General features: G+C 67.7%; 2 protein-coding genes across 7 annotated transcripts; one reads left to right on the forward strand and one right to left on the reverse strand.

Annotated features, from left to right (window-relative positions):
- Positions 1-1,424: 1,424 nt before the first annotated feature.
- DNAJB2 (DnaJ heat shock protein family (Hsp40) member B2) lies at positions 1,425-11,258 on the forward strand. Of its 5 annotated transcripts, none has more exons than XM_062579320.1 (10): positions 1,425-1,643; positions 4,089-4,178; positions 6,725-6,834; positions 7,319-7,372; positions 7,557-7,673; positions 7,920-8,009; positions 8,244-8,349; positions 8,731-8,801; positions 9,233-9,454; positions 10,789-11,258. In XM_062579320.1, the coding sequence occupies exons 2-10, from the start codon at positions 4,114-4,116 to the stop codon at positions 10,797-10,799; spliced, it is 846 nt and encodes a 281-aa protein (XP_062435304.1). In that variant the 5' UTR covers positions 1,425-1,643; positions 4,089-4,113; the 3' UTR covers positions 10,800-11,258. The 5 variants fall into 5 exon arrangements, with proteins under 5 accessions (XP_062435304.1, XP_062435302.1, XP_062435305.1 ...); XM_062579318.1 differs by lacking the exon at positions 1,425-1,643 and adding an exon at positions 2,399-2,461; XM_062579321.1 differs by lacking the exon at positions 1,425-1,643 and adding an exon at positions 2,609-2,632.
- A 181-nt stretch (positions 11,259-11,439) lies between these two features.
- PTPRN (protein tyrosine phosphatase receptor type N) lies at positions 11,440-24,592 on the reverse strand. Of its 2 annotated transcripts, XM_062579311.1 has the most exons (23): positions 24,519-24,592; positions 22,557-22,607; positions 22,248-22,361; positions 21,848-21,953; positions 21,397-21,595; positions 20,866-21,181; positions 20,558-20,674; positions 20,377-20,411; positions 19,959-20,245; positions 19,217-19,303; positions 18,966-19,045; positions 18,609-18,673; positions 14,634-14,846; positions 14,336-14,551; positions 14,097-14,244; positions 13,839-13,912; positions 13,606-13,683; positions 13,281-13,400; positions 13,043-13,209; positions 12,451-12,504; positions 12,272-12,336; positions 12,111-12,184; positions 11,440-11,998 (listed from the first exon to the last, which is right to left on the reverse strand). In XM_062579311.1, the coding sequence occupies exons 3-23, from the start codon at positions 22,255-22,257 to the stop codon at positions 11,927-11,929; spliced, it is 2,583 nt and encodes an 860-aa protein (XP_062435295.1). In that variant the 5' UTR covers positions 22,258-22,361; positions 22,557-22,607; positions 24,519-24,592; the 3' UTR covers positions 11,440-11,926. The 2 variants fall into 2 exon arrangements, with proteins under 2 accessions (XP_062435295.1, XP_062435296.1); XM_062579312.1 differs by lacking the exons at positions 22,557-22,607; positions 24,519-24,592 and having other exon boundaries at positions 20,866-21,016; positions 22,248-22,326.
- Positions 24,593-25,356: the final 764 nt, after the last annotated feature.

The following is a 25,356-nucleotide window of genomic DNA, read 5'->3' on the forward strand; positions in this document are numbered from 1 at the left end:
TGACTGTGTGGCAACCTTCCTTGTGTCTTGACTTGAAGAAATCAAACATGGAGAGTCCTCTGCTGATGGGGGCTGAGAGCAGCATGGCACTGTGTCTTCAGGGCAGGCTGCAAGCAGAATACAGGCAGCAAAACATCAGCCCTGCAAGCAAAAATAGCAGAGAGTGGCTGAGTCATAGGAATATCGACTGAAAGAGCCTGCAAGACTGGTACCTGAGGAGGGCGGGGGGGGGGGGGGGGGATGGGTGAACTGGCCCTGGAGCTCATCAGGACACTTTGGTTGCTCAAAGCCACCATGGCTGCAGGTGACACCCCAGGGGATGGGGGTAACCTTCAGCCCATTGGAGTCGGGCATCACACACATGTGGAGTGTGCATTTCTGAACGGTGCTCCCGCTGGGTTCACAGTCTGCGCGAGCTGGGCTGGCAGACAGACGCATCAGGACTTAGGGCAGCCAGCTCGTGCCAGACCTAAGAGAAAAGGGCAGGGAAAAGAGGGCAGAAAACAGTGGCTGAAGGTGATGCTCTCTGTGCGTGACACGCTGGCTCTCTTTAGCCACTGCAAGCTGTCTGGGTTCACTCATTTGACCAAAGGAGCAATTGTGGCAGTGCAGGGACAAGGTCCAGCTGGCACAGCATCCCCTTTCCAACCAGTGGCCAGCTGGAAGTGCTGTGGGAAAAAGTGTAAAGACATGCACAGCCGTCTCCCCTGCACATATCCTCCCAGCCCGTGGAGCCTCTCCTGCACCCAGTGGTGAGGACAGCACAGCTAAGGCACCCTGCAGGATGCATGCTGCTTACTGGCTGTATATACACCTGGGATAAAGCACCGGGAAGGAGGAAAACTAATGGAGCAAGAGGCAGAGGTAGTGCAAGAGCAAATGTGGCTAAACCAACAATAAGTGAAGGAAGTTTGGAAATGAGAGGAATGTTTTAGTCATCAGCACAGTAAGGTGTGGAAGCAGCTGGTCTCTGTGAAGACATTAGAACGGCCTAAGTCCTTCTCTCTGCATACCCTGGTCTCAGAGGTGCAGGACATACACACTGCAAAGTGAGCAGCTGTGGGGTTCCCAGCTCCTGGGATCCCAGGCTGGCATGTCAGGTTCCCTCTCCTTTCCCCAGCCCTGAGACCTCTCTGTCCGGTGGTGATGGAGTGGGCTGACACCCAGGAGCTCTGAGCTCTTCTTTCCCTGTGTCAGCAGCAAAAGCTGGGGAAAGGAAGGTGAGCTTTCCATCCAGATAGGTCCTGGTGGCATCTCCTCCAGCTTCCCAGCCAGCAGGATGGGGTCCCCTGTGAGCCAGCCTGTGGCTCCATCTAGCGCCAATGTTAGCCCAACCCAGGCCAGCCAGGGCCAGCAGTGCATCCAGTGGGGGGCCTTCACTGCAGGGCAGAAGGGCTAAATCAGAGCCGCTGGCACCCAGTGAAGTCACCCTGGCCAGGGAGACCTGCCCCAGAGAGCCTGGTCCACACTCTTGAACAAGGTTTCCTGCTCCTTGCTGTCTCTTGCTTGCACAGATAACAGAGACCCACATGACTGCTACGGCAGGGACAGGCTCCAGCCCTCGCTGCCTGCGAGGGTCCTGCTGCAGGAGACTGCGATGAGCGTCCGTTCTCTCCTGCCAGGACTGGAGGCCCAGGTTCCAGGTACGCTTTCTGCGGAGCTGATGAGGTCTTCTGGAGACACAGTCATCTCGGCGATTTGTTGGGTAAATGCTCAGGCCCTGCTGCCCCCAGATGATGGCTGTCCCCTGGGCCACCAACTGGCCCCATCCAGGCTCCTGGCCCCCTGAGGCCTGCCGTGCCCCACCACGGTGGTGCCCGGGGGGAGCCTCCACAGTCCAGACTTGGGCTCTTGGCCAGGGCTCCCCGGGGACGGCAGCAAGCGGGGTGCCTGGGGCCTGGTCGGGCCCGGGAGAGAGCCGCCACCGAGGGCAGCGGGGCGGGCGTAGCGCCGCGGCCGCCCAACGCGCCGTGGCTGGAAACCCGCGGCGAGCTGCCCCCGCCGCGGCGCCCCACGGCCGCGCCGCGCCGTGCCGCGCCGTGCCGTGCCGCGCCGGCACCGCCAGAACCAGCCGGGAAGCGGCGCCCGCCGCGCGCTGAGTCACGCGCTGCCCGGCCCGTTACGCAGCACCGCGGCCCGGGCGTCCGGCGCGCCGCCGAGCCGAGCCGAGCCGAGCCGAGCCGAGCCCGCAACGCGCCGAGCCCGCAACGCGCCCCGCTCGGCGCGAGCCCCCGGGGCCGCCCGCCCGGCTCGGGACCCGGCTCGGGGCCCGGCGCGACCCTCTCCCCCCCCCCCCCGCGCGCCCTGTGACGTCACGGGAGCGCAGGGCCGGGCCGTGACGCCACAGAGGCTGCGGGCAGCGGTTGGCTGGCGGCGGCGGCGCGACCCTCCTGCAGGCGGCGCGGCGGGGGCGGCGGCGGCCGGCGCGATGCGGGCGGGAGGGCTCGGCTGCGGCACCCAGGTGGGCCCGGGCCCGGGCCCGGCCGGCGCGGGGGGCGGGAGGGCTCGGCTGCGGCACCCAGGTGGGCCCGGGCCCGGCCGGCGCGGGGGGCGGGAGGGCTCGGCTGCGGCACCCAGGTGGGCCCGGGCCCGGCCGGCGCGGGGGGCGGGAGGGCTCGGCTGCGGCACCCAGGTGGGCCCGGGCCCGGCCGGCGCGGGGGGCGGGAGGGCTCGGCTGCGGCGCCCAGGTGGGCCCGGGCCCGGCCGGCGCGGGGGGCGGGAGGGCTCGGCTGCGGCGCCCAGGTGGGCCCGGGCCCGGCCGGCGCGATGCGGGCGGGAGGGCTCGGCTGCGGCACCCAGGTGGGCCCGGGCCCGGCCGGCGCGGGGGGCGGGAGGGCTCCGCTGCGGCGCCCAGGTGGGCCCGGGCCCGGCCGGCGCGGGGGGCGGGAGGGCTCCGCTGCGGCGCCCAGGTGGGCCCGGGCCCGGCCGGCGCGGGGGGCGGGAGGGCTCCGCTGCGGCGCCCAGGTGGGCCCGGGCCCGGCCGGCGCGGGGGGCGGGAGGGCTCCGCTGCGGCGCCCAGGTGGGCCCGGGCCGGGCGGGCGGGCGGCGCGGTGCCACGGCCGGGCCCTTCCCGGGCGCCGCGCTCCGGCCCGGCGGCGCCGGCCGGGAGCCGCTGGCCGCGGCCCAGGGCCGGTGCCGGGGGGAGGCGGCGGCGGCAGAACCAGAAACTTCCAGCAGCCGCGCGGCGCCGGGCGGCCCGCAGCTGGGCGGCCGAGCCCGGGGGCACCGGGCTGGCGCCGCGGTGGCCCCGGTGCCCCGCGAGCGTGGGAGAGGCGCCCGGGAGGGCGCGCCCGGGGGCCCGGCGCCGCGGGGTGCCCCCCGGGCCGCTGTCCCTGTCCCGCTCCGCCCCTAATCCGCTACGGCCTGAGAGCCGCTAAGCGCCTTAGCGCCGCGGCGGGGCCCAGGGCGGCCCCGCGGCCCAGCACCCTCCCGGCCGGGCCCCGGGCGCCCGCCCCGGCTGCTGGGGGCAGAAGCGAAAGCAGCTCGTGGGGAACGAGCGGGCTGGGAGCGGCGCGGGGCCAGGCGGGTGCTGGTGCGGAGGAGAGCGGGGGGGCAGGCCCTGCGCCCCTCCCTGCACCCGGATGCAGCCCAAGCCTGGGGGGCACGGCTGCGGACCTCGGAACAAAATCCCTGTGGGGAGAGGCAGAGCCTCTTCCGGAAAATCCCACTGTCCTGGCTATTGCCCGGGCCCTAGGAGAGCTCATCCCTTGTAGGTGTCCCTGCTGGCACCCCATGGGGGTGGATGCCTGCCCCCCCCCGCCCCGGGATGCCAAGGAGGCAGGGCTAGCCCAAGGCGGGTTTGCGCTATCGAGGTTACGCAGTTGGCCGAGGTAGTGCTGTGGCAACAGCAGAGGCTCGAGCTGTGTATGCTTCGAAGTGGCTGGGCTGAGTGGTGGGAGAGTCTGAGCCGTGCTGTGCCTGGAGTTGGGTGCTGAAGGGAATTGCCAGTCTTGGGGACCTGTGGGGTGGTTGTTACTCCCCAGGAGGAGAGGACAGCTCGTCTGTGATCCCAGGCAGGCCTTTGCTCTTCCCTCTTGTGCTACCTGGCTTAAGTCTGAGGAACCCCTGACATTGCCTTCTCTCCCCAGTGAACTTGAGGGACAGACGTGCGTCATGGTGGACTACTATGAAGCGCTGGGTGTGAGCCGAAATGCCACTGCCGATGACATCAAGAAGGCGTAAGTCTGCACATCCCAGCTCAGCCCCTCTGGAGCCTGCCAGCTGCTCCTGTGGGGAAAGAGCAGCCTGAACCCCAGTGGTGCCAGCAACAGGGAGACTCAGGCTGCCTTCTGGACGCTGCCACTGGGCAGTGTGGAGAGGGCCCGGCTCCGGAGATGACAATCTGCCCTTTGTTTCTGTCTGTTTTCGCAGTCTCGTGCTGCGTGTTTACAGAGGCTAGCGTGGGGCTGGGCCTCTCTGTGCTGCTGCTGTCCCACAAAGGCCTCTCTCGGGCGCTTGGTCACTTTATCCGTGGTCTGTGCTCAGCCTGGGGCTTGGCACGAGCATGGGAGCTGGGGGATTGAGCAGAGACCCAGCAGCAGCTTGGGCAGAGGTGGGAGGAAGTGCTGGCTCTCCTGGTCCTGCTAGCATTGGAAGGAGTCCCCTCTCCTCCCACAGGACGAAGGGGTGGCAGAGGGAGGCTACATGCATGGGGGGCTCTGCTGGCCAGAGGGGAGTGGCTTGAGCGCGTAGGATGAGGAGCAGCATGCCTCCTCGCCATGTTGTGGCATTGGCAGGAGTCCTGTGCCATGCGTCCACCCGCTGCCACGGGGAGATGGGACCGCCTGGCCTGGCATCCTGCAGAGTGGATGAAGACTTGGTGCTCCTGGAGGGGCGAGGGAGCCTGGCTGCAGAGGGGATGGAGGTTGTAAGGGATCCCGGCTGCAGAGAGCACAGGCACAATGTCCATGCCCGTGCAGCTCAGCTCTTCAGCAAGCCCTGGTGACATGAGTGTGACAGTAGCCATAGGATGGACCCCAGCAGGAACAGGTTGGTCAGATCCTGTTCTGGCTCTGGAGCTCCCTGGTTCAGGGATGCTGGCACACAGCTAGGTTCACTCTCTACCAGCGGTGGCCAGAGGAAGAGGACTGTGTGATTAGCGTTGGGGTTTTGTGCAGTGTCTGAGCAAACAGGCTTCATCCAGGGAGAATAGGTGCCAGCTGGTGGCTTGTGCCTAGGGGAGATGGGAGACAGAGCAAGGGACAGAGAGATCCCTGCTGGAGAGGGGATTCCTAGCAAACTCGGTGCATGATAGAAGCTAGGCAGCCTCAGTTATCGCAGTGAATTGCAAAGAGGAGGAAAGGGCTGTCTTGTGTTCACCTGCCCCCAGGAGACCTGTTTGTACTGTGAGGGCCGGTGAGGGGGAACACGAGACCCCCTGGTCCATGCACATGCATGTGCAGCAGACCCAGGAAGGCTCCAGAGCAAACCTATGAGTGTGGTCAGAGACCGAATTCTTCACAGGAGCTGAGATGGGCACAGCCTGCAACATGGGATCATGCCACAAATATTTGCTCTGAAGGCAGAACCAGTTTAGGAAGTTCCTGCCTTGCCAACAGCTGTGCTGTGACCCAGATCCCTGACCTGGCTAAAACAGACAGAGAGACAGAAGTCAGCTTGAAACAGTGTGTGACAGCACCCTGGGGAGCCGGAGACCTCGCAGCCCTCAGGCCTGACCTGGGCGAAGTGGCATGGGGCTTGTCAAGCCACAGGCGAGATACCTGCTGGGTGCCTGGGATGCCACAGAAGTGGAGCCTGGCATGGCTCTGGGAACTCTTATTAGCTGTGCCCGGGCTGCTGGGCCATTTGACCTGGCTGAATGGGGAAGAACCAGGAGATGAGTAGGTGAGGGCGAGCTGGGTGGCTGTCAGACTGCAGGTGCTGAGCCACGTTGCAGCACGTGTTGATCTGATGCTCCTGTCCAGGCAATGGAAGAAAGCAGGATGATGGGGTGATGTGAGCTGACCTGGACAAGGGTGTTGGCTGGAGGCCTGGCCCAGCTCAGTGATCTGGAAGCAAGTGTGAAGCATCTGCAAACTCATGGTGACCATGAGTATCAGCGAGTGATGAGCAGAGTGGCAGGAACACAGGGCATCTGCACTGCCTGGCGAGCTGGGCTCGGTCCAGTGAAGTGCATTGCAGTGCAGTCAGATGCAAGGAAGTGTAACTATGGGAATAGGAAACGCAGCCAGTGTTGCATGCAGGAACCTCTACGCGTGAGAGGAGGCCCTGCAGGAAGGTTTTGGTTTGGGCAACCCTGCAAGACCCTGCTGCGGTTCTGTAGGGAAGTCAGGATCAGCGAGTCTGTCTCTCTGCATACACGCTGTTACTGGGATGATGCCAGGATGCTTTGGCCGGCTCTGGGGCCGTGCTTTTGAGAGAGATGTGGTAAATCAGAGAAACATCAGAAATGAACTGCTAGCTGGGGAGATGCTGGAGAAGTCAGAAATGGAGGGCCCTCCGTCCGCTTGCCAGCGGGGACTACTGTGTTGGGTGCGAGGTGCTGCTGTGCTTGCACAGGTCAGCACCATGGCTTGGGGGGTCGGCGTGAACCTCTGTGGTGGGTGGAATGGACTCAGAGGTGCCCCTGCCTGTTGGAGCCGGAGGTGAGCCCCTGGCAAGAGCTGTGTGCTCAGTAGGGAGCACTGGCTGCCCTGGGAGGTCTTCACCTCCTGAGGGCTGCTGTGTGCCCGTTGCTGACTGTCCATCTGTCTGGGCTGTGCAGGTACAGGAAGGCAGCGCTGAAATGGCACCCAGATAAAAACCCTGACAACAAGGAATATGCTGAGCAGAAATTCAAGGAGATCGCCGAGGCCTATGAAGTGCTGTCGGACAGTAAGAGCCCGTGGTGCTGTCCTGTCTCACATGTCCCCGTCCCCTCCTGAGCCTGACACCCCAGGATGTCCGGCTGCTGTGCTCATCTGGGTGGTGTCCACGGACTGTGCGAGAGCCCGTGTGCCTGGGAGGTAGCGGATGTCTCCAGCTTTGCTGCTCAGTGTGTAGGGCTTGATTACCTCCTCACAGGTCCTCCAAGAAGGCTCTTATGAGTGAGAGATGCTGTGGTGCTGCACAGCCTCCCAAGCCGATGTCGTCCAGCTGGGGCGAGCTCGGCCGTGCCCAGTGCCCTGACTGTGGGAGCTGGGCCTTTGGGAAAGGCACAGGAGCAGCAGGTGGTTGTGCCACCCTCCTCCTCTCCCTCCCCACTGTTCTCCCCCTCCTCTTGCTGGGAGGAATGTTGTTGCTTCCTGCCCGTGCCTCCAGTTTAGGTACCACATATGGTACTTGGCTTTCCCATAGCGTCCATGTCTTCTTCTTGCAGAGCAAAAGCGTGATGTCTACGACCGCTATGGCAAAGATGGCCTCATGGGTACAGGTGAGTGGGCTAGACATCAGGCCACAGGAGAATTAATGTGTCTCCAGACAGAGTGCTGTGTGATGAAGACCCTGGGGTGGGTCTGTGTCTCTTGCGTGTACAGAACTCTCTGCCTTGCCCAGGGGCTCTTTTGGGGGTTCCCACCTGGGACACTGTTTAACTCCGCGCTTCTTCCCTCCATCAGGGCCAGGAGGGTCCAGGGCCGGTGCTGGGGCCCCTGAATTCACCTTCACCTTCCGCAGTGCTCATGATGTCTTCCGGGAGTTCTTCGGTGGGCGAGACCCCTTCGCTGACTTCTTCGGTGCGTGCGGAGCAGGAGGGGGCTGGTTCTGGGGCAATTCTGTGGTCCTTGGGGCAGCCACGGAGTGGGGGGATGGGGCGCACTGTTAACATGTTAACATAGCCCGCTGTGGTTCGGGAGCCAGCCCCGCGGCGAGCTCCCTGCCCTGGGCTCACCAGCCCGTGGGCCTGAGCTGGGACTGAGGGCTGCGGTGCCTCTCAGGGAGCCATATGGATGGTGTTTGACACTATCATCTCTGCCTTCCAGACGAGATGCTGCCCTTTTCTGACCTGCGAGGACCTGGTCCCCGGCACCATGGATCAGGCCACTTCTTTTCTCCCTTCCCAGGATCCTCAGGTAGGAAATGTTGCCTGTTCCTGCCCTGTGTAGCAGTCCCAGACGGCTGCACCCGCTACCCAGAGCTGCCAGGCAGTCACAGCCTTTCATGCCCTCAGCTGGACCAGCCTTGCTCAGGTCCCTCATGCTGTTCAGACCTGTGTAATATCTGCGCTTGGTCTGTCCCCTGCCTTCCTCTCACCCCGGGCCTGGAGGGCTGCAGGATCTGAGCACTGACTTTGTCCTGTTCTCCAGATTTCTTTGCCTCATCCTTTGGCTCTGGAGCTGATGCTGGCCTGGGCTTTCGTTCCGTCTCCACCTCCACCACTTTCGTTAATGGCAAGCGCATCACCACGAAGAGGTGAGAGGCAGCACAGTGCTGCGGCCGAAACAGCAGGCCCCAGCACTGGGAACCGCTGCAGAGGAGCAGAGCACCAGGCTGGATCTTGCCCATCTGTCCCTCTGGTCCCCATGCTGGAGCCCTGCGCTGTCATCTCACTTCCTCCCCCATGGGGGGTGGTCAGTCCCGGGCTGCCTCTTCCTCCCTGCTAGGCTGGGTAGGGCAGGAGGGACCCTGCAAGCTAGGGCCAGCTCTGCCCCAGCATGGGCTGCGCCTCCCTTCAGGGATTTCACCTGCTATAGCTCGCCTTGGTCAGCAGATGGGGCTACACGGCCCGCTGGGCTGCAGCTCCTCGCTGTGATGCTCTGGCTGATATCTGTCTGTCTGTCTGTCTATCTGCAGGATTATCGAGAATGGGCAGGAGCGGGTGGAAGTGGAGGAGGACGGGGAGCTGAAGTCAATCCACATCAATGGTGAGAAGCAGCACCGCAGCCCTCCGAGCGTCCTGTGCGGGGCTGGCTGTGCCGCCTCCCGGCGCCCCTTGCCTTTGGGGAGCCCAGCTCAGCTCCTTTGGGGTGGCTGTGAGGCACTGCCTCCCCGCTTGGTTTGGGGGCGATCGGCCCTGGCTTGGGGCTCTGCCTGGGGGGCCAGCAGGAGGTGTCACTAGCGTCTGGTGCAGACACTGTGCAGAGCTGGAAGGGACAGGACATCTGTCCCAACCCCGAGCCTGGTGGCCGCAGTGAAGCGAGTAGCTCTGCGTAGTCCCGTGCTTGTGGCATTTCCCAGGAAGGGGACTGAGATGAGGTGGGGGTACAGGGGCTGTTGCCCACACCTAGGATCAAAGGCCAGCATCTCCCCTGCAGCCTCGTGCTCACACCTCTGCTGTTGTCCCCTCTCCCCACAGGCGTCCCCGACGACATGGCGCTGGGGCTGGAGCTGAGCCGCCGGGAGCAGCAAGCCCTTCAGAGCCGGTGGCCACCCTCGTCCCCAGCGCCCGCCCCACACCGACCCCAGAGCTCCTCACCCGTCTGCCTCTACACAGACAGCGAGGACGAGGATGAGGACTTGCAGCTGGCCATGGCCTACAGCCTCTCCGAGATGGAGGCGGCGGGGCACCACCGAGCAGGTGCGCAGGGCCCCCGTGCCCCGCAGCGAGGTGCCCCGCCGGCGCCGGCGAGCAGCCCGGGCCCTCCTGCCGGCAGAGCCCGTGGTCCCCGGGGTGGGCAGGAGCCGGAGCCGCCTGGGGCTGGCAGCCCCCTCGCACCAGGGCACGAACCCACCCCCAAGCCAAAGCAGTGGCACTGCCACCTGCTATGAGCGTGACGCTGGGGGCCGGGGCTGTATCCCCCGGAGCAGGGCGCTGGGGGCAGCTGCTCAGCCTCTGTGGGGCACGGGAAGGATAGGGGCAATCAGGCCAGAGTGGGGACCCGTTGCCCCCTCGCTGCCTGGGCTCCTGCTGCCCCCAGCAAAGGACTTGGCTCTCCCTGCCCTGCCCCTTTGCCCCTCTGTGGGGGGCTGGAGGGACCCTGGCACAGGGAGAGACTGCCAGGGTCAGCTGCACCACGGCAGGGGGGCTGGCTGGACGGTGGGCACCTGCAGTGCTCAGCTGGCCTGTCCTTGCCTGCGCTGGGGGATCTCCATGGCTCTTAGCCCCTTTTCTGCCAGTTTTGCCACTTGCTGGGGGCAGGCAGAGCCTGGCGCTGCCCTGTGGGGGAAGCGGGAGGGCACCCCCTGCCCCATGCAGCCCCCGGGCTGCTGGGGACGGCAGGATGGGCGTAGAGCTGCCGCGGCGGTGCAGGGTCCCCTGTGTGCTCGTCTCTCCCTGCCGGCTCCGGGGGGCTGGGGGCAGCCCCCCCCCGCCCGGCCCTGCAAGGAGGGTGGCGTGCCTGGATGCTGCTTGGTGCCTTGTGTCTCTCTCTCCCATCCGGATGCCATTGCTCCTGCCTCCACCCCCTCCTCCTCCATCCCTCCTGCCGCAGACCCTGCCTGCCTTCCCCGCTGCCTCCCCTCCAGGTAATGGGGGGGGGGGGTCGCTCGAGCACCCTGCAGGGCACTGTCACCCCGCTTGGCTGGGGGCGCTGTCTCTCCCAGCCCCACCGCTTCCTGCGGCAGTGACCCTTGGCGATGCTTGCAGGGCATTTGCGCCTCCGGCTTTGGCCGCGGTTTCCTTGGACCCCTGGCTGTTTCCGCCTTGGCCATTGCCTGCGTGGGGCCAGCTGTGGGGCAGGGACAGGCGCTGTCCCTTTGCCCCTGGGCTCAGGCGTGAGATGAGGGCTCAGCCCTGCCTGCAGGTAGGGGCCAGCCAGCTGCTGCGTTGCGCTGCGCCTTGGCGCTCCTCCTCCTACTCCTGGACCTTCCTCCACTGCCTCCCTCGTGGGTGCTGGGCCGAGGGGCCCCCCCCGGCCTGGCGCTCGGTTTCACGGGATGTGTTGTGTCCCCCCCCTCTGCTTGTCTCCCCAGGTGTGTTCTGAGGCTGCTGCGCCCGGGGGACCCGCACACACCCGCTCGCCCACGGAGGCTCTCCGAGCCAGGACTCCGCTTTGTCCCTGCACGGCCACCCCCACCGCCCCCCTCCTGTCCCCGGCTCCCTCTGCCTCCACGGGGTGGGAGGGACAGACCTCACGGCGGCGCGATGCCCACGGGCTCGGGGGGTGGCGAGCAAGTGTGCCCCGGGCACCCCCAGGTGCTGGGGGAGGCGGAGGGGGCCGGGGGCTTGGAGGGGCCGGGGGGTGGGAGAGGGGGGTGTTGTAGCTTAGCCCCGATAGCTGCTGTTAGCCCCTGCGGCGGAGGGGCACGGGGTGCTGGTGGCAGGAGGGCTGGGTGGGCGCGAGGGGGAGGCTGGTGGTGGGCAGCGATGCCGGGCACGGCCCACCCTTCCCGCTGCCCTCCAGCCCCTCTGCTGCCAGCGGTCAATAAACCCGTTTGCAGTAGCTGCCGCATGCGGGGTGTCTCTGGGCCCAAGGCGGGGGGCTCACGGGGGGCTGAGCCTGCGGGACGGTGCAGGGGCTGTGCTCCCACGGGGATGGCAGCGGGGCTGGGGGACACGGTGGGGCGCCGCTGGCCAAGCCCCCCCCCCCCAGGGTCCCTGCACAGACAGAGGCCAGGCCTGGCTGCAGCTGCACAAACGCGACACGAGAACTTTATTCACATCAAGATACAAAATTATATTTCTCTAGAAATTTCTCTTCTGCTCGAGTGACAAGGCCGGGGTGACATGGAGGGGGCGGCACGGCTAGGCCGAGGCTGCCCTGCACGTGCACCCCCCCACGAAGGGGGTACAGGGACACGTGCAGGGCAGCCAGGGGGGAGCCACCACCACAGCCCGGTCCCCCTCGGTGGGGGGGCGGAGGGAGGCCGCCCCTGCCGCCGTTGCAGGGGGGGAGCTGCGGCGTGCACGGCCGCACGCGCGCGTGCACGCAGCGGGGCTGCCCCCCACGAGAGGGGCAGTGGCGCCTGGGGAGGGACGGGGGGCAGAGCCAGCAGCACAGCGAGCGTGGCACGGGGCGAGCAGCCCCGCGGCGGGGCCAGGAGAGCGCGCGAAGCCGGGGTGGGGGGGACGGACGGACAAGACCGGACGGGAGGACAGGGGCCCGCGCCGTCACTGCGGCAGAGCCTTCAGGATGGCGTTCACTTCCTCGGCCACGGCAGTCAGTGCAAACTCAAACTGGTCCTGGGGGAGGAGAGCGCAAGCGTGGGGGCCCCTGCCGCACCGCTGCTGCCGGCGGGGCCCAGGCGTCCTGGGGGGGGAGGAGGGGGAGGGCGGCCCCCAGCCGGGCCGGTACCTTGGTCTGCACCATGCCGGGCCGCTGGTCTCGGATGTGCTCCAGCGTCGCGGCTATGTCTATCTCCTTCACGCCTAGGGCGGAGCGGGACGGGGGTCAGGGCTGGAGGCGGGCGCCGGGGCAGGGGCCGGGGGGGGCCCAGCGCACGTGCGCCAGCTCACCTTTGGCCATGCGGTTCAGGACCATGTCCACGAGGATGTAGGTCCCAGTCCTGCCGGCGCCGTCGCTGCAAGGCACGGGTGCTTGGAGGGGGCTGGGGGCACAGGAGGCCGGGCCGGGGGCCGTGGCCCGCTGCCCTGCAGCCCCCCCCCCCCCCCCCCCAGCGCCCCCCATGCTGTACCTGCAGTGCACGATGATAGGGCAGGAGCGGCCCCGGTAGCACTTGTTCACCTTCCTGCAAGGACAGGAGGGAGCAGGTGAGCCCCGGGGCGCGCGGCGTGGCTGCGCAGGCGGCCCCCCCGCCAGGCAGCAGGCCCCCCGCTCCGGCAGCCCCTCTCCTCGCTCCGGCAGCCCCCCTCCTCGCGCCAGGCCGCCCCGGCGCAGGGGCAGCGCCAGGCCCTGGGGCAGGGGAGCCCAGCGCGGAGAGGGCGCCCGGGGGCGGGGGGAGGACGCGGCCCCGGCCGGCTGGCGCGGCTCCGGCGCGCTCCACGCAGCAGGCACGGCTGCCAACGATCACTTTTGTGACTATGCAACTGGAGCCAGATTACTAGCTGCAAATCACAAAAATGACGCCGGCAGCTGCGAGAGAGAGCGAGCGAGCGTGAGCGGGGCGAAGAGGGGCGCTGGGTGCTCGGAGACCCCCCCCTTCCCCCCTCCGTGCCCTAAAAGCAGGGTGCCCGGGCCCCAGGCACCCCGAGGGCCCCGGCGGGAGCCCGCCTGGCTGCAGGCAGAGCTCGGGCGCCGGGGCGGCAGCGCGGGTCGCGGGCGCTCACCTGCGGAAGTCGAGGAGGGGCCGGGTGGCGGCGGGGATGCCCTCGGCCGGCCAGCTGAGGAAGTGGAACTGCGTCAGGGTGCGGGTCTCCTGCGACTGCACGTTCTTCAGGTAGAAGCTGCGCACCAGGAAATCCTCGCACCAGATGTGCTCGGAGACCAGGTTCACCTGCCAGAGGGAGCCCGGGTCAGCTGCGGCCGGCCCCTGGCCCGGGCTACCAGCCGCCCGCCCGCACTTGCCTCGTAGATGTGGTACAGAGAGGAGCCCTCGTCCGGCCAGTAGCGGTCACACTGCTTGACGCTGTCCTCGGCCAGCGGGCTCAGCATGACGATGACGGTGCAGCCGTGCTCCCACACCATCTGCGAGCACGGCCCCGGGGCTGTCAGCGTGGGGCGCCCTCCGGGCCGGCGCGGGGCGAGCGGGCCGGCCGAGCTCCCAGGGCCCGGCGGAGCAGGCACAGGGCCAGGGCACGCCGCGGTGGGCAGGCAGGACCCCCACCCACCAGGCTGGAGCAGTGCAGGAGTCCCAGCGCCAGGGTGGCACCCTGTCCCGTGCTGGGCTCACCTGCCAGAAGTCAGCGATGGTGTGGGACAGCGGCCCCTGCGTGGCGATGTAAGCTGGCATCCGTGGGTCGTGCTCAATCTGGAGCAGGAAGGAAGGGGATCAGGCTGTACGTGCTCTCAGGACAGGGGGCCGGGGGGAGCGCCAGGAGCTGGGCCTGGCTCCAGCTCGGAGAGGAGGGGTGCCAGGCTGGGTCTGGGCACGCGGAGCAGCAGGATCTGGAGCTGAGCACTCACGATAGGGCTGGCGTTGATGAAGTCGCTGCGGGACGGGTTGCTCTCTGCTTTCAGCTTGATCCGCACGTGGTCATCTGGGGAAACAGAGCCCGGGAGGGTTGTGAGCTCCCGAGGGCGGCTGCGAGCTCCCGGGGCCCAGCCGGAGCAGAGCCTCCACCGTGCTCCAGGTCCAGCCGGGGGCCAAGCTGCCCTGCTGCAGCCCCGCACGGCCCCCTCGCTAGGGGCAGCTGCCTCGGGCAGGGCGGCGGGGGTGCTCACAGGGCACGTAGTCCGGGTTGCGGTTCTTCTTCAAGTTGGCTTCGCTTTGGGCGACAGAGCAGACGTTGGGCTCGGCTTGGTAGGCGCACAGCGCCTGCCACTCCTTGGCCAGCCGGTCGCGGTTGCGGAGGTGATCCTCCATGTACGCCTGGCGGGGGGAGAGGCGCGGGGTCACCCGGGAGCCGGGCTGCGGCGGGAGGCCGGGGCGAGGGGCTGCCTCCGCGCCGGGGGTGCCTCACCAGGATCATGTGTCCCGTGGAGATGTCCATGTTGGACTGCACGGGCTCCTCGCACCAGGACGGCGTGCTGCTGTGCGAGCTGGGGCTGGGCTGCGGGGCGTCGCTGAACTGGGACGAGACGCTGCTGACCCGCGAGGTCTCCGCCGGCGCCGCCGCCGCGGCGGGCTCCGCGCGGCCGAACAGCGACTTGGCAGCCATGTGCTGGCGGCACAGCTCCTGGGGACCACGGCCAGGCGCCTGAGCCGCGCCAGCGCCGGGCCCCTCGCCGCCCCCTCGCCGCGCGCCGGCGGGCACCTACCTGGTACTCGAGGGTGCTGTCGGCTGCGCCCTCGGGCCCCAGGGCGGCCAGGCGCTCCTTCTCCCGCTGCTTGGCGTGGTGCCGCAGGCAGACGGCGGCGGCCGCCGCGATGGTGACGCCCGCCACGCAGGCCAGCGCGAGGAAGGTGAGCAGCACCGAGTGGAAGCTGTCCGCGAAGCGCGAGGGGTGCGGGTAGGCGGCAGCCTCGTTTCGCTGGGGGCAGAGCGGAGCAAGGGTTAGCTGGGACATCTGCGTTTTGGGGGAGGCGGGGGGGAGCAGAGCATCTGGAGATCACCGTGGAAACGGGCACGGCTCCATCCTCCTTCACAGCAGGGTACCCAAGGGGGGGCATTACCATGCCAATGGGGCTATGCCACCCCGCTGGGGTGGGGGCTCCGGGCGGGGGGTCCTAGGGAAGGGCCCGGACACACCAGGCAGCTCCGGGGGGGGGGGGGGCACCCCATTCTGCACCACACTTGGGGTTGTTTGAAGCTAAACCAGAGCAAGGACACCCAGGGCTGCAGGGGTACAGGTGGCTTCGCCAAGGCCAGGTGGCAGCATCCGGCACTTCCCAGCGCCCCGGGCTGCCTCCCAGGGCACCCCCAGCCCAGGCTGCCCCTTTCCTGGGGCAGAGCAGGCACGGGCCCCTTGGAGCCCCAGCTGGACTAGGGCCTGGCCAAGCCCCCCACCTGCCTAAGGTCAGCTGGGACCCCCGCACCAGTGCATTTCTGCCCTGTGCTTTCACCCCGTGTCGCCGGCAGCCCTCCGTCCCCCAGCACCTGTCGGGGCTCGCAGCCCAGCCCGGCTGTGCACGCTGGCGGCAGGGAGGCGGCGAGCTCCCCGCGGCACCCGCTGCCCTCGCAGCGTGGCCCAGACCCCCGCCCGAAGCACGGGGGATCAGGGCAGCTCCTGGGGGGTCTTCCCCAAAGGGGCTGCCTCTCCGCAGGACACAGGCTTTGCGCCTCCCCATGCTCTGTCACCGAGGGGTGCTGCAGCACGTCCCTGCTCGACGGGACATGCGCCCGCTGCACCCTCTCCCCTCCGGGACCACCGCCCGGCCCAGCTTGCTGCAGCCGCTCTGGGGCAGGCCAGCACTGCCGGAGGGCTGGCGCCATCCCAGCCCCACAGGCCGGGCCGGCCCCCACGGGGCTGTGGATTGTCCCCATCAGCGTCCTCAGCTCCCTCCTCGGCTGGGGAAGCAACAGGGCCCGATCCATGCATGCTCCTACGCCGGGACAGGAGGGTGCTGAGCCTCATCACTGGATGAGACCCTGCAGGGCTGAGCTGCCGGAGGGCTCTGCCCCAGCTCCGGAGCAGCTGGTGGGCAGGATGGCACCCTCAGCCCCTGCGGGCCCCCCAGCCAGGCCAGCCTGGGGGCAGCCGCAGGGATGTGGGGGGCAGCCCCACCACCGAGCCCGCTCCTGCCCAATGAGGCGCCAGAGCCATGCATTACCTCATCGTGACGGCCTCCCATTGGCCGCAGGCCCGATGAGGTTACCAGGGGATGCTGCGTCATCATCATCGGCCTCGTCATCATCATCGTCATCGCCCACCCTGTGTGGGGATGCCCCCGCCTCGGGGCAGGTCCTCGCTGTCTGCGTCACGGCCCCCTGCCCAGCAGCGCGTCACCCACACTGGCTGGGACGCGGCTGGCCCCGGCGAGGACCTGCTGCCGTCAGACACCCTGCTCCCGGCAGCCCCTCTCCCAAAGCAGGAGCAGGAGCGCTGCAGTCCCCCAGCAGTGGCACGTCACAGCCACGGCTCATCATTTTGTCCTGCCCTGGGGTTCTGCATCCCAGAGACCACGGAGCTCCGGTGCCTCCCGACTTCCCTGCAGCCCTGGCACTGCCCAAAGCCAGGCACCAAAGACTCCCCGCTCTGCCAGCATCACCCTAGACACAGCTCCCGCACAGGGGCAGGAGGCCCCGGACCGCAACACACTGCCGGCATGAACCGCTGGGGCAAACCTGCCCAGGGACAACACACGAGACCGATCCAAAAGCCACACAGGCGAGAAGTCCAGCCTGGGGCACCAGCAGGACACCCTCTGTCCAAGGGATAGCGTGGAGACATGGGGAGGTGGCTGTGCCCTGCCCACGTCTCCGAAGTCACCCTGCTCCTCTGGCCCAGCTCCTCTGCCATGCCTGGAAAGGCCTCCCTTGTGTCTCTCTCCATGTGCATCACGTCTGACAGCGTAGGGGAGGCATGCTGGGGTACCCACCAGCTCCATCCCTCAGCACAAAGCCAGCCGGGGCAGGAAGCCCCTGGAGAGACCAGGCAGAGGCTAGCATGTCCCCGCTGCCCCATGGCACCCCACACAGAAACACCTCTGTGGCCCTGGAGGTGCCAGAAGGGCTGGCGACATCAGCAGGGCTGGGGGAACAAAAGAGACCTCCCAAGGCTTATCTGGGCCCTGCTGTCCCCCCACCCTGGAGGATGGTTTGCCAGAGAAGCCCCAGGCATCCACAGCCCCTCTCCAAAGGAGCAGCAAGGACAGGTTCCATGCAGCCGACGGCTCTCAGCACCCTGATCCTGTGCAAGGTGTGCAGGAGGATCATGGTGCTGCAGAAAGGATCATGGTGGGGGCGTCCATGGCTTTTTGCTAGTCAGACCCTGCCCCTCCACCACCGCCCCCCAAGGAAATTACCCGCATCTCAGCTGCAGTACGCCTGATGCAAACAGCCCCATTTTGGACACCTCCCTCCTGCCTTGAGCGGCTGAGAGATACCGAGGCAGGATCCAGCTGCAGCCCTTATCTCTACATCCTCCCTCCCCAGATCTTTCCCTGGTCCCACTGGGTTTGGAGCAGGGGGAACATGGACAGGTACAAGCTAGTCCGGGCTAGAGAAGTCTGCTCAGAAGAGGGCTGACAAAGCTGCTTCAGGGTCCTCTAAGTGCCTGCTCTGTCATCTCCCGGAGCTCCCCTCCGTCATCTCTCCCAGCTCCTACCATTTGTCACATCAAGAGGCGTTGCCATAGCGATGCTCCGCATGTTCCTGACGGAGACAGGTTGCCTCTGTGGCCAGGCAACCCCTTCTGCCTGACCTCCCCCCTCCAGGGTCCCTGCTTCTCTCCTCCCTGCCCAAGGGTAATGCCATGGGGCAGGGAGGGTGGGAAATGGGTATCTGGAGCGGGGTGTGCTGCACCCTCTGTTCAAGCCTCACACTGGCACTGCATCCCCTCCACAACGGGGACACGTGAGCAAGCCTGGATCCCCTGTCCATGGCCCCCAGGCTCTGGTCCCCCTCCTGCGAGACGGCTCCTGGGGGCCCAGGAGAGCCCTCTCAGAGCAGATGGCTCCCACTGCATCCCTGCATCGGCTGCTTTGCCGTTCCCCAGCAGGGAATGGCAGTTTTCCTGCTGAGTCGCAGTCTCAGGGCACTTGGGGCACAAGCCAGGGTCGCCCAGGCCTTGGCTAGAGCAGGACGCACAGGCTGGAGGGAGCAGAGTGCAGAAATGAGGCCTGGGGGGTGCAGCCTGCAGCACCCCATGCTCCCATTGCCCCCTGATCTTGGATAGAGGGGAAAGCCTCCAAGCAACATCTCCCAATCTGGCTTTAAACCCTGCAGAGGTTTTTCGCTTGTTTTTTAAAGCACAACCAAGAGCCCTGGGCCTACAGGCATCCAGGCTGTGTAGCATCACACCGGTGGGTAGAAGGTGTCATTGGACAGCCCCATGTGCAGTCCTGCTCCAACCCACCCCAAATAATCACAGCCTGTCCCCAAAATGGCAGCCCCCATTGCAGTCTCACGTGGGGCCCATCTCCAGCCTGAAAGCTGCCCAGAGCCCTCTGCTCCACAGCTGCCCAAGACCCACAGAGACAGTTTGCTCATGAAGACCCCCGCGCCCGAGGGGCTTGGACGCAGCGTGCTTCCTGGATGCATTCCTGAACCACAGCACACTCAGACTTGTCCCCAGCTGCCCCAGGCACATGCTGTATTTCATCCCTGAGGGATGGGGCTGCCTTGCTCTTACCTGTCCCACTCCCGTTTGCACAATCTTCAGGCCCAGCTCTGCCTCCAGCTCTGCCTTCACTCGCTCTGCAGACAGGGGAGAGGGGAGGGGGGAAGCATCCCTCTGACTAAGAGATGCGAGAGGTCCCCAGCCCTCCCAGAGCAGGCTGGGGGAAACCCACTGAGATTGAGCTAAGGGATACCCCTGGGCCCCCTGACAGCAGCCAACCCCACGCCAGGTCTCCAGGTCAGCCAGCCGGCCCAGGGATGTACGCAGGGAGCCCTGCCCTCCCAGCGCTGTTCTCCTCCCGGGGCCCGGGAAGGGGTGCCCCGCAGCTGGGGGCAGGACTGGGGGACCCCCATCCCAAGCCCTACTCACCGGCCCGGCTGGCCACGTCTGCCAGTGAGAGGTTCTGGGGGTTCTGCCGGATGCGGAAGGTGAGCGCGGGGCCCACAACGCTGTCGGAGGGACACGGTGTGAGACCAGGGACTGCAGACCCTGCGCCCACCCCGCCACAGCCCGGTCCCTCTGCGCCCTCGCCCGGGGAGGCGGCCGCGGGCGGGAGCCCAGAGCTGCGCGGCACAGGGCTGCAATCACAGCCTCCTGCATGCCGTCCCCACTGCCCTCACCTGATGTTGATGAAGCTGGCGGTGGAGAGGTGCACACGCTTCGCGAGGACCTCCAGCAGCCGCACGCCGGCAGCCAGCCCCAGTGGCCTGCAGGGAGCAGAGACAGGCTGAGGAACCAGCTGCGGAGGTGAGAGGGGAAGCGCAGTCCCCCGGCCCGGGGAAGGGGTCCAGGCAGGTTCAGGGGAGCCCCGGCCCTGCTGTGAGTGCTGTGCTGGCTGGAGGGCATCACGAGGTGCTGGAGGGGTGTGCAGGGGGTAGCAGGTAAAGCAGAGCTGGGGGAGCACGGAGCTTATAGTGGGGGGGGGCGGTGAGCTGACCTGCACACAAGCATGCACAGAAGGGGTTGTGCACACGTTCCTCTGGCATGGAGACTGCAGCACTAAGTCTGAGCCTGTCCTAGCCTGCAACGATGAACTAGTCTTATCTTGGGCTGAGAGAGGGAGATTTGGGGGTCAGACAACAGACAGAGCAGCATGATCAAGCTGCAGCCACTTCTAGCAGTGACCCCTCTGCCCTCCCCTCGCATGGCAGGAGGATCAAAAGGCCGGTGGTAAAAAGCGCATGGGGGGAGCTGACCCCACTGGAGAATCAAACAGGCTTTGTTGGAGTGCAGGAGAGCCACGAGCTGCTGGACCTGGGGCTGGAGAGGGGATACAGCCCCTACGCACACACACACACACACACACACACACACACACACACAGGCAGACACACGCTGCCTCACCCGACCCCCGGCTCTCACTTCTGGTCCGTGACGATGTAGCCGTACTCGTCGGCTGGCCGCACGCCCCGTTGCTCCCCAGTGTCCTTTGCCTCGGTGTAGCTCTTCTTCTCCACCCTGACTAGCTTCTCAGGGCTAAGCACATCCCCACCGTGCCCCTGCTGCAGCTTTGCCTGGGGGGCTGGCGTGTGTCCTGCCCTGCCCCACGGCCCCTCCGCTGAGGAGCTGCTGGCTGGGATTTCAGGGGGAGGCACTGTGGAGGAAGGGGGCTCTGGCTCCTCTCCATGCTGCATGTCCCCCTCTGTCACCTGAAGGGAGCAGAAGGGAGGAGCTGTGACCCATAAGGAGCCCTGAGGGGCTGCACCCCCCTTCCCTGTGCACACAGGCCTCCCACCTGCTGCACAGCACCACCTCCAGCACCATGTGGATGCAAACTTACCCGCTTTGCAGGGGGTGCCTCAGGGCCAGGGGCACCTGGGAAGGAAAGAGAGAGCGTTCACGCGAGGTCTGCCCTGGGAGGCAGCTCCAAGGAGAGGCAAACCCCCCAACTCCAAAACACGGTGTGCGGGAGCCAAAGGCTGTGAGCCCCCTGCCTGGCCCGCCCCTTGTGCCCCACTCACCAGGGCCCTGGAGCAGCTGCAGGAGGGTGGAGAGGCTGTTCAGGTGCTGGGGGCTCAGCTCCGGCAGCCCCAGGCCATAGCTGGCCAGGACAGAGGCCAGCCTCTTCAGGGCAGCGTCTGCGAGAGGACACAGTATCAGGTCGAGCCCTGCATCTGCACAGGGGTCACAGGCTCGGGAAGCAGGACCTGGGGCAGGTCTGTGCTGGGGTCCAGGGGGATACGTCGGGGAGAGAGCCTGAATCACGAGCAGCATGGCTGCGGGGACAGGATGGGGATGAGGGCTGGTGCCTGGCTGAAGGACACGCTACCTGTCTCTGCAGGGGCTGGCTGGGCAGCCAGGGCTGATGGTTTTTCCACATCCCTGAAGTCATCAGGGAGCTGGGAGCCGTGCTGGAGCCTGGTGCTGGTGTGGTCCGGGCGGCCGGCCTTCTCTCTGGGCAGGGAGAGTATACCCAAGTCCTGGAAGAGATGCCCCCCGTCCGTTCCCGGCTGCCTGCCATAGGAGGGTACGGGGCCAGCCCCCAAAAAAGCCTGGGCAGGGACCCGGCCCAGCAGCGCAGCAGTCTCGGGGCTCTGCCTGGCTGAGCTGCTGGGGAGCTGGTGAGCACCATCCTGGTAGCCAAACTGCAAATAAAACACAGAACTGCCCTGTCTTTGGGTCAAACCCCCCAGGGCCCCATCCGCCCCATCCCAGTGTGCCCCCCAGGGCCTGGAGACACCAGGGACACCTCCAGCCCAGGGAAAACAAGGGCACTGGGATTGCAGGAGCTCTCCTGCCCATCTGTCTCTCTCTCACTGCACTCGGCTGGGAGAGAGGCTCACCTCCATCGCTTGCTTACCTTGTGGTAGGAGTAGGGATGCAGCAGGGTTTCCTCATAGCCCAGCTGGGGTGGTGGGGGCAACAGGAGGTGCTCCAGGTACCGCTGCACCAGGGCAGAAGGCAGCAGCGGTGGGGGCTGCCCCAGATGCTGAGCTGCTGGCAGGCCAGGGTCTGCGGGGTGCAGGGCTCTCCGGGGGGAGCCGCGAAGAGGCAGGAACCTCAGAGGCAAACAGCACTGAGGTGACTCACCTGTGTACGGGGCCACTGCTACTCACCCAGGCCTGGGGCAGCAGCATGGGATCCTGGCCCCAGAGCTGGGCCAAAAGGGAGGTCCCCCCACCCCAGTCTCAGTTGGGGGTTGAAACCCTGCCTAGCAGGAAGGGGGTCTTGGTGGGGGGACCACACAACATCCTCAGCCCAGCTGTGGGGAGGGTCCTGGCTGCTTCTCCTGAAGGATGAAGCAGCCCTACCTGTCCCTGGCTGCGGGCTCCAGCGAGGGCGGTGGGCGGAGGCGAGGGATACGCTCCATCTCCTGAGAGATCACGTACTGCGTGATGCCATCCTGCCACGACAGCCCTAACACAGGAGGGGACCTGTTAGATATGGAGGGGCCTGGGTACTGCGGGGAGAGCGCACAGGATGCTCTTCTGGTATCCAGTTGCCCTGATCCTGTGCCCCATAACCTGCTTTGTCCTGACCCTGTCTTGCTCCTCCCAGGATCAGCTGGATCCACCCTTATGTCATCCCATCCTGGCCTCTGGGGCCAGCAGGACCCCAAAGGTCCTGCTTCTACTAGTGCCTCTAGGCAGTGCTGCCTGACACACTCTCCCCACGGGATCAGTGACCCCCACCCCCTGCTTCCCCCTTCACCTTGTGCCATAAGATGCCGCAGGACATCCTGCAGGCGCTGCAGCACGGGCGAGGTGACCTGGAAGTAGGGCCTGTCCTGCACGGAGCCCACCTGGCACTGCCCGAACAGCCCATCTGCAAGAGAGTGGAGGCAGTGGGGCAGGCACAGGGCGGGACAACTGAACACCAGAGGGTCCAAGGGGCACCGGGCCCAGCCCCATCTCTCTCCTGACATGACCCCCCCCATTGCGCCTCGAGCTCCCATGCAAGGCACTCCCTCACACTAACTCGAAATGGGCAGAAACGAGGGATCCCCCGCCAGCCACTTACCCTGCACACACACCTCCTGGGGGGAGCACAGCCTCCGGTCAAACAGGCAGCCTGGGAAGGACAGACAGACCCAGCACAGTCAGCTCAGCACAGCACGGCCAGAGCAGTCTGCAAGGGTGTCCTCAGTGGGGTTTGGGAATCCCCAGCAGGACAGGCATGCTGCTTGGTGACCTATACACTTCAGTAAGTGCCGGGGGGGGGGAGCAATATGAACTAGGGGGCCAAAGCCAGATAGCCCAGGGCAGGGCCTCTGTGCAAGCTTCCCTCCTCCCCAAAGCCAGGAAGGGGACACTGCTAAGCTTGCTCTCCAGCCTTAGGGAGGAGGGAAAGAGCCTGGAGTTTTCTTAGGTACAGGCAGTTAGGAAGGGAAGTCTGTGGGGAGCAGAGACCTGCAAGACCTCCCACACATAGCACTACATGGCAGGGGCACAGCCCTGTACCTTGATAAGGGGTGACCACTGTCCCTGCAAGGGGGACCCCAAATCATACGTGCAGCTGAGGGGGGGTTCTCCCCACCCCCTTCAGGGGGCAGCACCTGGGCAGGGGGCGGCTTCCCCCTTCTTCCCCCCCCCCCCCCCAGCATCTCGGTCCAAGCCCATCAGCAGCAAGACGGCAGCAGGCGATGACTCAGCCCCGGATGGCGAGGAAGGAACGAGAAAACAACTGGGGGGGAGGGGAGGGAGGGGCCCGCCGAGCCACCGCAGGGGAAGGGGGCAAGTGGGGATGGACCCCCCCACTCCGAAATAGGGTCAGCACCGCCGCAGCTCCCTCCCGGGGGCAGGGGCGATCCCAGCCCGCGGGGGGCGCAGGATACCGCCGTCCACGGGTGACAGCCGAGGGGTGGGGGCTGATATCCAAGGTGGGGAGCCAAGGGCACCCCCCGCCCCCCACCCCCTGCTCTGCAGCGGGGCAGGAGGCGCCGGCCGGCGCCGCGGGGCGCCCGGGCCGGGCCGGGCCGGGCGGCGGCGGGCGCTGTCCGCGGTGCTGGAGCGGCGCAGCTGGGAGCCGCCCGGCAGCAGCAGCGCCCCCGGGCCGGGCTCGGCCGCATCGCTCCGGGCCCGCCGGCTCCTCGCGGCGGCGGCGCGGCCCCGGGGCAGAGCGGACGGAGCCCCCGCAGCCCTCCCCGTCCCGCCGTCCTCGAGCGAGGGGCGCCCGCCGCGCTGGGCTGGCCCGGGCGCTGCGGGCCGGCGGCCCCGCGGCGCGCCCGTCCCCTCCGGGGTCCCCGCGCGGGGCCGGCGCAGGGCAGCGGCCCCGGCCGTGAGTCAGCGGCCGGCGGGGGGCCGCAGCGCTGCTGCCGCGCCGGCTCCGGGGCAGGCACCAGCCGGCCCAGCAAGACGGACCCCACGGCCGCACCGGCGAGCCCTCGCGCACCGGGCGACAGCGGGCACCCGCAGGGCGCCGGGGTCCCGGGGGAGCCCCCCTCGGGGTCCGGCCCGCCACCCCTCCGGCAGCCCCAGGCTTGCCCGACCAGGCCGGGTCCCCCGGGGGCCGCGGCATCGTTCCACCCGGCCGGTGCCCCGGGGCCAGCACCGCGGGCCGCGGCTCTGCAGAGCTCGGGCGAGCGGGGGGAGGCGCCCCCGGGCCGGGCCGCCCCCGCGGCCGGCAGAGGGGCCGGGGCCGGTGACGCACAGCGCGGTGCCGCCGCCGGGAGGCCCTCGCCCGCTCGCAGCCGGGGGCCGGGCCTGCGGCTCCGTGACGCGCGCCGTGACAGACGTCCACGACAGCGGTGACAGCATCGCCCCGACGGCGCGAGCCCCCCTCCGCCGGGACACCCCCGGCACCGCTCCCCGGGAGGGCGACCCCCAGCCCCAGCCCTCCGGGGGCACCGAGCGAGCGGCGCGGCACCACCCACCGCTAGGACCACCCGGCCCGCCCCGCCCCGCGGGCCCTCCCCGTCCCCGGGACTGCCGCCGCCGGCGGGTCCCCACTCCTGGGGCCGCCGGTCCCACCGCCCCGGCTCACCGTGCGTGGCGGCGGCGGTGGCGGCGCCGCCGGCCCGCAGCAGCCCGCGGCCGGCCACGAGGAGGAGGCAGAGGAGCGCCCGGAGCAGCCGCCGCCCCATGCTCCGCTCACGGCCGCACCATGGCGCACCGCCGGCCGCGCCCCCGCCGCCGCCGCCGGCCGCGCCCCGCCCCGCCCCGCGCCGCCTCCCGCCAATGGCGCCGCGCCCCCGGCACGCCGGCCAATCCGAGCCCGAGCCGCGCCCCTCTGCCCGCCCCCCCGGGCTCTGCCCCGCTCGCTCCTGCACGGAGCGGCCAATGGCGCCGCGCGCCGCCGGGAGAGCTCAACGGTCGGGCCAATCGCAGCCCCCACGGAGGGCGAGCCACGCCCCCTCCCCGTGGGTGTGTCACCGCGCCGGCGGGGGCGGTGCCAATCGCCTCCAGCCCCTGTCCAGCCCTGCAGCCGGACTGGCTAGAGCGCGGGCCACGCCCCTCAGGAGCTGACCAATCGGCCACGAGCAGCAGGACACACCCTCACACGGCTCCCGCCCACGGGGGCAGCGCTGCCGGCCCGGGCCCCACACAGGGCAGGGGCTCAGGGCGCCTGGCCCAGCCCTCCAGGCCCGGGGGGGACAGCCCGGAGGCAGCACCTGGCTCCCCCTGGGAGGGCTCACGGGGTCATTCTGGCATCACAAAACCCCTGGCACCCCAGGGAGATGCCCACTGCTCCCCCCACAACAATGACCCAGGGCCTGGCCCACCCCCCCTACCCCTTCCCCGGTGCTTTCAGAGAGCGGGTCTGTGCCCACGCAGCCACAGCGGGCGCCAGGGTCAGGGCCCCCAGGCCGAGCCCTTCCAGC

Source organism: Rhea pennata, chromosome 6, assembly GCF_028389875.1.
Source record: "Rhea pennata isolate bPtePen1 chromosome 6, bPtePen1.pri, whole genome shotgun sequence".
Lineage (NCBI taxonomy): Eukaryota > Metazoa > Chordata > Aves > Rheiformes > Rheidae > Rhea > Rhea pennata.